The sequence below is a fragment of the Triticum aestivum genome, chromosome 4B (genome assembly GCF_018294505.1).
Source record: "Triticum aestivum cultivar Chinese Spring chromosome 4B, IWGSC CS RefSeq v2.1, whole genome shotgun sequence".
NCBI lineage: Eukaryota > Viridiplantae > Streptophyta > Magnoliopsida > Poales > Poaceae > Triticum > Triticum aestivum.
This window is the reverse complement of record NC_057804.1, coordinates 494,266,542-494,280,048: the sequence shown is the minus strand read 5'-3', so window position 1 is coordinate 494,280,048 and position 13,507 is coordinate 494,266,542. Positions and strand designations below refer to the sequence as shown.

General features: G+C 51.6%; 1 protein-coding gene across 1 annotated transcript; it reads right to left on the bottom strand.

Annotated features, from left to right (window-relative positions):
- Nucleotides 1–10,310: 10,310 nt before the first annotated feature.
- LOC543085 (non-symbiotic hemoglobin) lies at nucleotides 10,311–11,416 on the bottom strand. Its single transcript, XM_044516876.1, has 4 exons — nucleotides 11,181–11,416; nucleotides 10,971–11,085; nucleotides 10,754–10,870; nucleotides 10,311–10,634 (listed from the first exon to the last, which is right to left on the bottom strand). The coding sequence occupies exons 1-4, from the start codon at nucleotides 11,294–11,296 to the stop codon at nucleotides 10,494–10,496; spliced, it is 489 nt and encodes a 162-aa protein (XP_044372811.1). The 5' UTR covers nucleotides 11,297–11,416; the 3' UTR covers nucleotides 10,311–10,493.
- Between the last annotated feature and the right edge of the window lie 2,091 nt (nucleotides 11,417–13,507).

The following is a 13,507-nucleotide window of genomic DNA, read 5'->3' as shown; positions in this document are numbered from 1 at the left end:
ATCATGTAGGAATTCAGTTGCTGGATGTACGGGTCTAGCTGGGTGTGCGTGCCTGACTGCTAGGCGTGCACCTCTGGCTCCGAGTCATCCACTTGCCCGTCCTCTAAGTAGCCTCTATGTCCATCATGGATCATCTCAAACATCTACATGTGTGCATCCTCATATATCGGCTCTCCCAATTGAGACATAGCGACAAAAAGATACCGGGCATCAAGCTGATCCACGCCCAACGTCCGTGGTCAGACAAGTTGTCGCGATGCCAACTCGGCGAAATGGGACGCCGCTGCATTGACGTCGACATAACACGACACGTGCCCGGAGGCAAAGGCCAGGGACTATCGGCCGAGCTGCTTGGCGACGTAGAAGTAGGGAGGCCAATATTACTCTGGCTAGGAGAGCGTGTGCATGTATGACGATGGTGGCGGTGTCGCACTTCCCAGTCCTCGCCCTCCACCCTTCTTTTTGTTGGCCTCCACGTTCTTTTCCTTCACTTTGAGGTGGCGGGCTTGCCGTGTCGCCGAGTTGATGTTTCAGGCGGCCACCTTCTTAGGATCCTCCACCTCTGTCGTCTTTGGTAGCTTTTCGTACGGGTCCATGCATCGACGATGGCGACCAAAAAGGCAGGAATCGGGGTCGAGAGTAGCATGATCATATCGTAGAGGGTGGAGAAAGGGGATTTTGCCGCGAAAACAGTGTGGACCGCTCAAAATGCGCGGGCTCTGCCATGGTTTTGGGTAGACCAAGGGTTTTAGAGTCCTTCATGGTGGGTGCCCAGCCTCCCATAAAGCCCCCTGGTTTGCTTCCGGTTTGCAGGAAAATGGACACCCAGACTCGTCCGCGAACAAATGTGGGACAATGTTGGATGGCTTGCAGCGTCCGGACAGCTCGGTCCAGACGTTTGCGGGCGACATAAGGGCCTGCCCTGGAGATGCCTGATCACCGATAGCATCACCCGCATTTGCTGTGCCTCTCAGAATACAACCGGATCTCTTAAATCCTTGTCAACGTTCGGGTGGACACCCCTGAAATCCTTCGCAAATGTCTGGATAAAAAAACGTCATCCATCCAAACCCTCAAAGCCAGCCCAAACTACATCCTCCACATCCTTTGGTCGCTTCTCTCCTCGATGTTGCCTTGCGGCGGCCTCCTGTTGGCTGGCTGGTGGCGATGGGGTCTCTAGGTTGTGTCCCACTCCTCCCATGACCTCCCTCCTTCCGTCCTCATGTGACTCCCAGACCTGGAGCCTAGCGAGGGGTTGCTGCGGAGTGCTGTAGGACCTTGAGAAGAGGTGTCTAGAGGGGGGTGATTAGACACTAAGAACCAAAGTTGCAGTTTTTAATTTCTTTAAGTTTAAGTGGAGTTTAGGCACAAATTTAACATTCACAACATATAGCAAGCAAGCATGCAAAGAGTATATGAGCAGCGGAAAGTAAAGCATGCAACTTGCAAGAATGTAAAGGGAAGGGTTTTGAAGGATTCAAACACAATTTGAGACACAGATGTTTTTGGCGTGGTTCCTATAGGTGGTGCTATCGTACATCCACGTTGATGGAGACTTCAATCCACGAAGGGTAACGGTTGCGCGAGTCCACGGAGGGCTCTACCCATGAAGGGTCCACGAAGAAGCAACCTTGTCTATCCCACCATGGCCGTCGCCCACGAAGGACTTGCCTCACTAGCAGTAGATCTTCACGAAGTAGGCGATCTCCTTGCCCTTACAAACTCCTTGGTTCAACTACACAATCTTGTCGGAGGCTCCCAAGTGACACCTAGCCAATCTAGGAGAAACCACTCTCCAAGAAGTAACAAATGGTGCGTTGATGATGAACTCCTTGCTCTTGTGCTTCAAATGATAGTCTCCCCAACACTCAACTCTCTCTGATAGGATTTGGATCTGGTGGAAAGAGGGTTTGAGTGGAAAGCAACTTGGGGATGGCTAGAGATCAAGATTCATATGGTAGGAATGGAATATCTTGGCCTCAACACATGAGTAGGTAGTTCTCTATCAGAGATAGGATTCTGGAAGTATAGGTTTGTTCTGATGGCTCTCTCCACGAATGAAGAGGAGGTGGAGGGGTATATATAGCCTCCACACAAAATCTAACCGTTACACACAATTTGCCAAACTCGGCGGGACCGAATCATCAAACTCGGTCGGACCGATTTAGTAAATTTAGTGACCGTTAGGATTTTCGGAGGGACCGAAATGCAACTCGGTAGGACCGATATGGTTAGGGTTAGGGCATAACGTAATCTCGGTGAGACCGATTACACAAACTCGGTGAGACCGATTTTGGTAATTAGCTAACCAGAGAGTTGGTCAGGCAAACTCGGTGGAACCAATTACTCAAACTCGGTCGGACCGATTTTGGTAATAAGTTAACCAGAGAGTTTGCATTGTAATCTCGGTAGGACCGATTGCTCAAACTTGGTGAGACCGATTTTGATAATGGACATACACAGAGAGATTACAATCCCATCTCAGTGAGACCGAGATCCCTATTGGTGAGACCGATTTGCCTAGGGTTTGTGGCAGTGGCTAAGACATCCAAACTCGGTGGCGCCGGATAGAAAGAATCGGTGTGACCGATTTTGGCTTTAGGTTTAGGACATATGTGGATGTGAGAAAGTAGCTAAGGGTTTTGGAGCATATCACTAAGCACATGAAGCAAGAGGCTCATTAAGCAACACCTCATCCCTCCTTGATAGTATTGGCTTTTCCTATAGACTCAATGTGATTTTGGATCACTAAAATGTAAAATGAAGAGTCTTGGGCTTGAAGCTTGAGCCAATCCTTTGTCCTTAGCATCTTGAAGGAGTTCCCACATCTTTTAGTCCATGCCACTCCAATGTTGAACTTGTCTGAAATATGCTAGATAAAGGTGTTAGTCCAACAAAAGATATGTTGATATTAATTACCAAAACCACCTAGGGAGCACTTGTGCTTTCACGTGCATCCCTGCTGACTGAGCAATGTCATATTGCGCCTGCTACTACCTAACGGCACATAGCAAATGCAACATGTGCTTCAGTTCCCCCTCCTGTCGTATCTCCAGGAATCAAAGGCATGATGTTCATCATGTCTCTTGTTGGACGCCGGTGTACGGCGATTGCGTGGACAATCAGTTCCAACCATCCCGCCTAAGGCTACAAGCCGTCTCCTATCCTCACCTTGTGCTGATCCAGGTCGGATCGTCGGTGACCTCGCTGGGATGCGGTGTCCACCGAAGGTTCTCCATGAGTGTTCCCCCCTCGAGAACCGTTGATGCGATGAAATGCAGACTATTGACGACGGCTTAACACAGAGGGATGGTTGTGCAACAACGGCAATCACATCGCATGAGCTACTATATCACAGAAAAGTGGTGGTGACAACACGTGAGTGACTTCAATGGTGGTGCTACTCAAGCAACCGGTCTCGAGCTCCGGGGTGAAAGTCTAGGTTTGACCTGAGGTGATTATACTTGATAATGGTGATATTTTTATGTCGTTACCTTGTCGTAGGCATTGCTTGGACATGTTTGGACTGGTTCTTCAGGGTGAAAACTTAGATTCCGGCCTTCAATGGTTGGATCCGGTGACTAGCGGCGCTTGAAGGTCGCTCCTTTTCTAAAAGCCTTGTCGCTCAAAAAACTCATCGTCTTTGTGGTTTCATAAGATGATTGGTGTTGATATGGTCATTGTGTAGTTTGTCGGTCGCGGATCTGATTGATTTGGGGTTTTTATTTCCTCGACTACACATAGCTTTGGTCGCATATGATTTTGCTATTTGTCAGTATGTTTTTTTATGCGTGTGCAATATTAGTTGTCTGCATCCTAATTATGCAAATGCAGGATGTGTATTTATTATGCTGCGATGCTTGATTTTAAGCCTTTTTAGGGGTGCTTCATTTTAAGTTAAATAAAATCCACCATTATTAAAAACAACAGCTTAAACATTCAAATGGTCCGGCACACCTGATAACCAGCCCTATCTGGGGCGGACACGCCAAGGCACGTCTAGTTCACCCCAACCCACATTATATCTCTTTCCTATTGATACCCAGGATCATATCCTAGATACGAGTGGCAACTTCAGGTGCTATACACGTTTGGTTGGTGTGATCTTTTGCTTTCGATGTGTTAACGAAAACGTGCAAAAAACGTGCACGAACTCGTGAATCTGTCCGAGTCCTCAATCTTGACAAGGGTGCAACGCTTTCGTGGTCGAACCACGACACCAGGACTGAAACCAACCTTTTTAGCCATATCGATACAGCTATCTAGACCGGACACCGCCGGTACGTAGCGCGCGCCGTCGTGGAACACGACGGAATAGGACACATGAAGCATGGCCACGGCCGCGGCGTCGCATGCAGGGACAATTATAGCTGCTTTTGGCGGGATGATCTGTCCACAGTTGGCTACAATAATGGATGTATGCAATCGTCTTGGCACCATCAGTTTTGTGGGAGCACCCATGCGTGAGTTATGGTATGATCCCCCACCCCAGTTCAATCGGACTAATCTGAACCGTTGGATAGGGAATGGATGCCGATGTGCTTCTTGTTCAGATCGCCTGCTCCTTCCTCCTCCCCCAGTTCGGCAGAAATTGCGATGCATTTCAGGAATTTTGTCATGCTATAACAAAGAGAATTGAAATGCGTTTCAGGGATTTGTTATGCTACATCATCGAGAATTACCAAACTAAAAAATAAAAAAGGGGGAAGTAGGCCACATGTTTTTTGACGGAACCTCGTCAGAGGGCGGGGAGCTCCCGCATTGCATATAGAAGAAGAGAGTTGGTCCGGTTAATGAGGAAAACCGGACCCAAAAACCATACATGGCATCGGTTAATTAAGAGAAACCGGCGAAGACCACACACACCGGACTAGCACTCAAGGGACGTTGTCCGAGCCAGATACAAGGCTGCCGAGGGCCAAGACCATCGACAACACAACATACCCGACCAAGACAACCACTGCAACCTTAAGAACATGCCTGCAACTAGATGTGAACTCGCACCTAACCTTTTGAAAAATGAGATCAACCATTGGCCTCCACCAATGCACGAATTGCCTAGATCGTCGTCGGCGTAACCGTTTTCTTGTACATCCGAAGATAAGAGTTCATATTCTCTTGCACATCCTCCTCGGAGCCTTTCTTAGATGTCATCCCCTTCGGCAGTTCCCCATAAGCCGCCGCCAACCTATATTCAGCGTGCTTGGCAGTAGGAATGTTGCAGTTCCTGTTCTTCTTATCCAAACGTCCACTACGCCTCTTGAAACAAGTAGATGCCCCGTCAATCTGCACATGAATCGGTTCTTCGAGCAAGGACCGCGGCGCCGCGCAACTGAAACCGCTTATGAACTCATCCAACAAGGTGGTTGATGGCGCACCAATATCACCAAGTGGCTCCTCGGACCAAGAAGACATCGTATTGGTAGTGCCCCCGGAAGCAAGCGTCACCGAAGAGGAGACAGAGGGAGGCACCTCGCCAACCAAACCATTAGGCAAGGCCACCTCAATATGCTCCATATCATTGCTCGACGTGACTATCTCAGCAACCTTAGCTTGCTCCTCCTCACCTTGAATTGCCATCTCATGCAGAACTACATCCACAGCAGGAAGAACATCTGCAGGTAGTGCCATAGTTGCCAGAACCTCAGATAAGCACCCGGCCATTCCTGCCTCACTAACATCCTTACCATCGGCAACAACAAAGGGCGCCAGCTCCTCATGCTCGCACCAGGGAGGAGGCAAACCCAAAGGCGCCAAGGAAGAAGGTCCACCACCGTTCCCCAAATTCCCTCCCTCTCGCGCCTCAAGAGACTGATTGAAGGCCGACAAATCAACAACTTTGCCACTGATAGCCTCCAGCCGCTCCAAGAGGCCCGAGACCTGGGCCGCCCAACCCTGCAGAGCAACGGCCATGTCGTGGAGGGGTTGAACGACCTCCTCCAAGAGCGGTAACCAGAGCCTGCAACTCGGCGCAGCGCCTCAGTCTGAGCTGCAAAGAGGGGTTTCAGCAGCCCCAAATCAGTAGCCAAGGTCGACTCGTCGTCGTCGGGGTCGAACATAATCGAACAGGGGGCGTCAGATTTGCTACAAGGGACCCCTTGAATGAGCCCAGTCATAGAGGCAACAACAGAGGCCCACAAGCGCTTCTGCAACCGCGATGAAGGAGCTGGGGGCGGGTGTTTGGGAAGGCGAGGAGCAGCCAGCGGCAACAGGGCGCTGCGGTGGTGACCATGGCTGGCAGGGAGGCGGACCGGACATCCACGCTCATGATGCCCAGAGCGGCTGCAGCCCAGGCAGGTGACAGGCCCCGGACAGTCGGTGATGAAGTGGTCCTCCGCCAAGCAACGGAAGCAGAGCCCATAAGCTCTCCACTTGAAAGCGAGGGCGCGGTCGGTCTCCTTCTTGCGGGGCGGGGCAGATAGCTTCTCCAACCTCCGGCGATGCTGGCCCCGACCTCCACCCACCCCTTCTCCGTAGATGCTTGTGGTGCATCGGTCATGACCAGCGGCGTGAAATTCGGAGGGAGCCGATCTGGAGGTGGTGGCAGCTTGAGTGGAGGGATCCCAGGGCAACCCTCGGAGCGCGCGAGAGAGTCCCCGTCTTCATCCTCAGCACCAGCAATTTGCAATTCTGGATCTGGATCGGCAGGGGAGCTAGGACGGAGGAGAGGGGCGGGGGTTGGTGGCGGGAGAGGAGGCCATGGTCAGGGGTGGAGGACGGGAGGCGAGCTAAGCTAAAGCCATAGCCGCGGCAGCGGCGGCGGAGTCGCAGCTAGCGTCGCGGGAGCTAGGCTTGAGCAGTCGGGCACGAGCCACATGTTGAAGATTTGTCATGCTATGTCAGGTTGAATTCCCATGCTACGCAAAGACGTTACCGTGCATGCTTCCAGTAATTACCATGCTACATCTAGGGGTTGTCATGTTACACACGGGGATCGTTCCCTCGAAAAGGTATATGGGAGCGAATGGTTGCCTCGTTCCCTATGAGGGTGCACGGGAGCGAATAATATGCCCCACGGGTATTGCCATGTGTCACCATTTTAAGATTCCCGCGTGGAATCTGACGGACCAGGGAGTGTTTCACTCCCAGAGAACGTCAGTTCTAGAACATCACCATAAATTTATGGGGCAATTTTTAGGAGAAGTTAGTTTTAAGGGCCAATAAAAATAACACATGCATACATTAAGTCCATAAAAAGCATCCCTGAGGGTCTGCTTGGTTAACTGTTTTAAGTCCCAACATCAGCTATATATTGGCCCTGCTGTTTTCGACGAGAATCACAAAATGCATTACGTCATTGACGTGTTCTTTTTCGTCCGGTTTGCATGTGTTACAACTGGAAAATGTTACAAACCATGCTCCCTACCATGAACAGTAAATTTGAAACAATAGCCAAAAAAACTAAAAACATTGATATCGTGAATGCTCTAGTGTGCAAGGTGCGTGCAAAATTTGGTGGTGAGAAGACATTCAAGCAGCTCCCAACAAAAAAACAAAATTTGGATGTGTAAGACACTTTGAAAAGGCACACTGTTGAGAGCCAAAAAATATCGGAGAGCTCCTTGAATGTCCATTCATCATGAAATTTTGCACGCACCTAGGGCGTGTTTGGTTGCCTGGGCATCTTTTGCCTGCACCGTATGGGGGATCCTGGGTGAGCTTGGCTTGTATGAGCTGATGCAAGGATGAACCCAGATGAGTGTTTGGTGAACTTTTATGATATGGTTGTATGAGCTGCAGATTCTTCCAAATGGGGCTTAAATCAGTGAGAAACAGCCAGCACCACCAGCGTGGAGCAGCACGGGGAAGATGGCGCCAAGGAGCGGGGAAGCTTGGAGGTTGGCTTGAGGCCGTTGCCGGAGGTTGTGGAGGCGGAGCTCACCTCACCACCCGCTGCGGCAGCGAGGATCCTGGGAGAGCTTGGAGGTGGGCGTGAGGGCTGGTGGCGGAGGATGTTGCGGCGGACGGGGAGGGCAGCGCCGCCGCGGGCAGGAGCAGGGGCGGGATGTGTGGCGTGGTGAGGAGTGTGTCCGTGCGTTGGAGAGCGGCGCCGCAGCCTCGGACAGGCGGCGGATGGGCGCGGTCGATGTTGGAGGATGTGGAGGAGGGCGGCGGCGGCGTTGATGTGGGGAGCCGGTGGCGGCCTCGGATAGGCGGCGGACGGGCGCGGTCGGCCTCGGAGGAGGGCAGGGGCGGCGTTGATGTGGGGAGCCGGCGGCGGCGCTTGGTCTATACAGCGAAGAGATTGAGGGGGGGCGAAGAAAAGCCAAACACCCGAGCCTACACGCGTGCTACGCGAGAAACCTGCATTTTCGCTCAGCCTGGCTGCGAGCCATTTTCTGCATCCGTCAGGCCTGGTCCACTTAGGCATGCAGGGTACCAAACATCCAGTATTTACATGGTGGGTGCGAGCCAGGTGTGATACAAGAAACAAAACACGCCTCTAGTGCACCAGAGCATCTTCAATGTCAAAAAGTCTTGATTTTTTTTTGAATTGTCTACTATTCTTTTGAATTTACTAATCATCAGGTGCAAATGAGCCTAGGCTGATACATGGATTATCTGCCTCGGAGGTCCTTTCTTTTCGCCCGATTTCTGTTAGTTGCAGCTATGCACGGCTAGTTACGCATGTAGATTATTATTGGCGGGAAATTGACTGAGTAACCAAGTGGATCCGAAGTCAGGTTTTTTTGGTAAAATAATTTCTGTATGGGCACATTTGTAATTTTCTGAGGAAATGGGTCGTAAACTTGTGCTACATTTCCAGTGGCAGAGGTGGGCTGTATAGCCGATTGCCCTCACCCCTCAGCTGGACCCATATCTGGGCTCGACGAAGTAAATTGCATAAAACCACCACTTTGAGGGCTAGCTTTGCGAAAAACACTAGGATACAGATTCGCTGCAGAAAGCACCACGTCTTGCGTAATTCTTTTGCAAAAACCACTGATCGGCGGATCGGGCCGCGTTAAGTGAGTTTATGACAGGTGGGTCCCGTTTTATGCTTACGTGGCAAAACAGTTTAGGCTTAATGCGAAAAAGCCCCCCCAGATTCCTCTCCCTGCTTCCCAGGCCCATCCCGATCCCAACCGCTGTCGCCCCTCCCGACCCCGACCACCGTCGCTCCTCCCGACCCCAGCCACCACCCGTCCCGACCCCAGACGAGGCAGAGGCCCGTCCTCCCCTAGCAACCATCCCACCGCTGCCCGTCCTGCCGCCCGCGGCGAAGTCCCCGCAGCCGCATGTGCCGCCGTCCTTCCCACGCTCCCTCGCCGCCCCCTTCCTCGTCCTCGCCCTCCTCTCCGCCGTGCATCTGGAATCCGTGGTCCCCGCTCCCGGCGGCACCGGCGCCGGCGCCATCCACCTCCGCGTGTTATTCAGAGGGCCCTACCTGCTCCGCCTCGCCACGGACGTAGGGGACTCCATGGCCGTGCGCCTCGGCTGGCAGCCGCACCTTCTGCCGGTTCCTCCCCCTCCCCCCTCCCCCTGCTGCCTGGAGTGGTCTTCCACCATGCGCCATCGTCAGAGCCGGCGAGGATCCCCCACCCCTGCCTCCCCCGGCCGCCGTTGTCGTGCCCCCAACCGGATCGGGGCACATCGGCCTTCACTGTCCCCGCCCTGCAGCGGATCCGGCGGGAATGCCCCGACCAGCTCGGTGTGGTGAGCGCGTGGGGCTACAGCGGGAGGACGATGGCCGGAGCAGCAGGGGCAGCCTGCCGTTCCTCGACACTCCAACGACCGCAGATCGAGGCTGATGCCGAAGACGACGTTCTGCACGCGTCACCAATCTGCTGCAGAACGAGAAGCGGGGGCTAATTGCGTTTTTTATTTTTGATTTAGGGGTGTCTATGTAAAATTCTAGGGTCTAGTTTGTAATTTTAGATTAAAACCCATCTGGTACAAAAAGTTCCGCCACGCAGGCAAAAAACAGGCCCCGCCTGTCATAAACTCACTTAACATAGCCAAATCCGCCAATCAGTGGTTTTTGCAAAAGAATTACGCAAGATGTGGTGCTTTCTGCAGCGAATTTGTATCCTAGTGTTTTTCGCAAAGCTAGCCCTCAAAATGGTGGTTTTATACAATTTACTCGGGCTCGACGTGGGCTGTATTGCCCAGCTGGTTCTACTCAGCGGGCCGTGAAAGGAGCTGCATTCCGGAATTTTGACATGGTAGTTAGACTAACCTCTAAAAGAGCCCTCCAAAAAAAAGACTAACATCTAAAGTCGAGTTCCTCAAGATTTCTCAAAAAAAAAATGTAGAGTTCCTCAAACAAACAAAAAAACTCCGAAGTACTATTTCTAAAAAAAAAACTCTGAAGAACGGGGTGAATCTCATCCACAATTTGTTCATTTATTGAATGCTCATTTTACATAGGCGTCAGTACACATAAACACACAATACAAATACAATATGGTGACATGAGTGAACCGGCCAGGCAACAAAAGTTGGAGGGATAATAGACGGAAGTGGTGTGGCATATGAGTACAATGGATGAGCTATTCAGAGGGCTTCATCTCTTGCTTGATGGCCGCGACCAGTTGGTCGTAGGCTTCGCCCCACGCGTTCCTCATCTCGGGCCCCCACATGTCCGCCGGAAGCGCCTCCTTGATCGTCTCGAGCAGAGCGAACCGCGTCACCTGTGACAAGAACAAGAAGAAGCGTGTGAGCGGGCGACTTGAAATGCAATGCAAAATCAAACACGGACCCCATGTCATGCTATAACAATTCACGAGGCTAATGGGGCAAGTGAACGGACCTCAAAGTGGCCATCTGCCACGCCGTATTTCAAGTGCGTCCCGCCCAGCCTCTTCAGGGTGGTCTCCCTCACGGTGATCTTCCCGGCTTTCCGCAGCTGGGCTGCCGCCTCACACGTCTGCGCGATTCATCGCAACACATGGATGCACATACACATACACATTGGTCAGTCATGGAGTAATATATAGTAGATCGTTGGGAGATGCATGGTGTATTACCATGACGAAGACGGACACGGCGTGGGTCTTGAGCTTGGGGTTGGTTTCCAGCGGCACGTCGGAGTCGCGCAGGAACGGGAACATCTGCCTCGCGGACGGCGCGATCTCAAAGATCCTGGAGGCACGGGCACGCAGCATGCATGTCAAGGAGATGCATCGGGGCTTCATTGTGCTTCTACATATAAGAAATGGTAGGGTACGTATACGTACTTGAGGAAGAAGCGGAGCCCGAGGTTGGCGGAATCCTTCTTCATGATGGCCCATGACTTGAGCACCAGCGCCTCCTTCTCCTCGCTGAAGACGACGGCTCCCTCCGCGGCAGACATGGCTTCCTCCCTCCCTTCCTTCCTTCCCGCTTAATTTGGCTATGATGCGTGAGTGAGCGCGAGCACTGAATGGTTTGATCGGTCAAGATCCGGTGCGTGTTGGTCGTGATTTGATCCCAAGCTGGAGCGGAGGCGCTTATATAGGTCGACTTGCGCGACCTTTGGAGCTCCTGATGAGCCAGAAACGGACGGCGTGGCCATGTTGTGTTGGTCCGCTTAGCTCATCGATGATCTAATATACATCCGGAGCACTGAACAGGCATGGAGGTGGCGGATGGTTGGATTTTTTTTTTTCGAAACGGAACGGATGGTTGGATTGAATTCAAGGAGAAAACTATGTGCCACGGCAACTAAAGGGAAACGGGTGGTTTCGGGCGCACTGCGCGAAGACGTCTTAGCTCGGAGGTCTAAGTGGGTCAATAACGTGGGCGGCTCGGCGCGCCAAACAGCGGCGGGGTTTAAAGAATCCAAGTCAAACCAAACAAAGCTCGCTTCTTTCTTGGACGCCAAGAGGCAAACAAAAAATAGTCATGGCCCGTTTGTGTCCGGAGTCCTTTGCCCGGAAGTAGATGATGATGTAGATTTATTTTTTTCGAGAAAACTTTCGATATATTCATCAAATATCAAGGTAGTACAAAGAACACCAGAAGTAAGAATTACATTTTCACCCGCAAAAAAAATTACATTCAGGTTTGTAGACTACCTAGAGACGACAACAAGCACTGGAGCAAGCCGAAGGCGCGCCGTCGTCATCGTCCCTCCGTCAGGAAACATTGTTGTAGTAGGCAGTCCACCAGAACAGCAACCGCCACCGATGAAGAGAAGTCTAGATCGGAAGGATCCAACCTGCAGACATATAAGCGTAGACCAACGAAGACTGAATCCACCGAAGACAAATGCCGATCAGATCACACGAGATCTGCCAAAGACAGACACCTCTGCACGCCCTCCGACGATGCTAGAAACATCTCCGATGGAGGCTAGGCTGGGAGGACCTTATTCTATCTTCAAGAAGCCGCCTCCACCTCGTCTTCCTGAGCAAACCCTAACAAAACACCTAAAACGGAGCCCTCCCACCAGCAAGGGACGGGATCAACCGCGCTTTGATGATCCAAGGACCATAGGAGATATGGCAGACCAGCGTGGTGCCGGCGAGAGGCAGGGAAACCCTAGCTGAGAGGTCACGGGATGTAAAAGTAACTGATGATTTTCACATCACCAAGGCATAAAAATGGTGCTCCATCAAATAACAGATGATGATGTAAAATTTGAGCAATGCTACATCTACGGACCTTTACGGGCATATTATGGGGTGGACTTAAGGTGTCAAACTGTCATTGGATTAAGTGGGAGGATTGGCCCCCACCCACCTAAAATTCAGAGGGGGCAAGTTTAATTAGCAGGAAGGAGCCTGTAATCCCCTGTAAAACCTCATGTGGGTAGCATTTTCGCTTTGGTACACCCCTCCCCCCTCCCAAATCGTATAAGGATAGTATGGTCATTTGACCATAAGGTATATATACCTCCGTATGTAGCACGTACGAGTTGTATGTAGACGTATACATGCGATCCGCCCGCCTGTCACACCCCTCCGTCCTAGGCTTGGCCCATTTTTTCTTATTTTGTAAGTGACGGTGTCCTGAACTACGGGGTACTCACCACGTCGTCTCCCGATCAGTTGGATTGAGCCGAGGATCCCCATGGCCGTATACTCGTGGGCCAGTCCGGACAGTTGCCGCATACAAGGAAGATTCCACAAGACTTGGCGATCAAGACAAGGACTCCTCCCCCACCGGCGTATTCGGTTAGGACTCTTGTTATCCTAGGCCTCTGGTGCATTATATAAATCGAGGCCAGGCTAGTCGATAGATATACAACAACAATCATACCATAGGCTAGCTTTTAGGGATTAGCCTCTACGATCTCGTGGTAGATCTACTCTTGTACTACCCATGTCATCAATATTAATCAAGTAGGATGTAGGGTTTTTACCTCCATCGAGAGGGCCCGAACCTGGGTAAAACATCATGTCCCTTGCCTCCTGTTACCATTGATCCTAAGACGCACTGCTTGGGACCCCCTACCCGAGATCCGCCAGTTTTGACACCGACATTGGTGCTTTCATTGAGAGTTCCGCTGTGTGATCGACGAAAGGATCAATGGCTCGACTGCAGGTCAACTGCGACGTCGGCTTCTTCGTCACCAGCTCGA

Coding starts and splice junctions, on each gene's coding strand:
- LOC543085 (XM_044516876.1), bottom strand. CDS start 11,296: ATGTCTGCCGCGGAGGGAGCCGTCGTCTTCAGCGAGGAGAAGGAGGCG. Junction 11,086..11,180: donor GGGCTCCGCTTCTTCCTCAA/GTACGTATACGT, acceptor CCGTGCCTCCAG/GATCTTTGAGATCGCGCCGT. Junction 10,871..10,970: donor CCGTGTCCGTCTTCGTCATG/GTAATACACCAT, acceptor TGAATCGCGCAG/ACGTGTGAGGCGGCAGCCCA.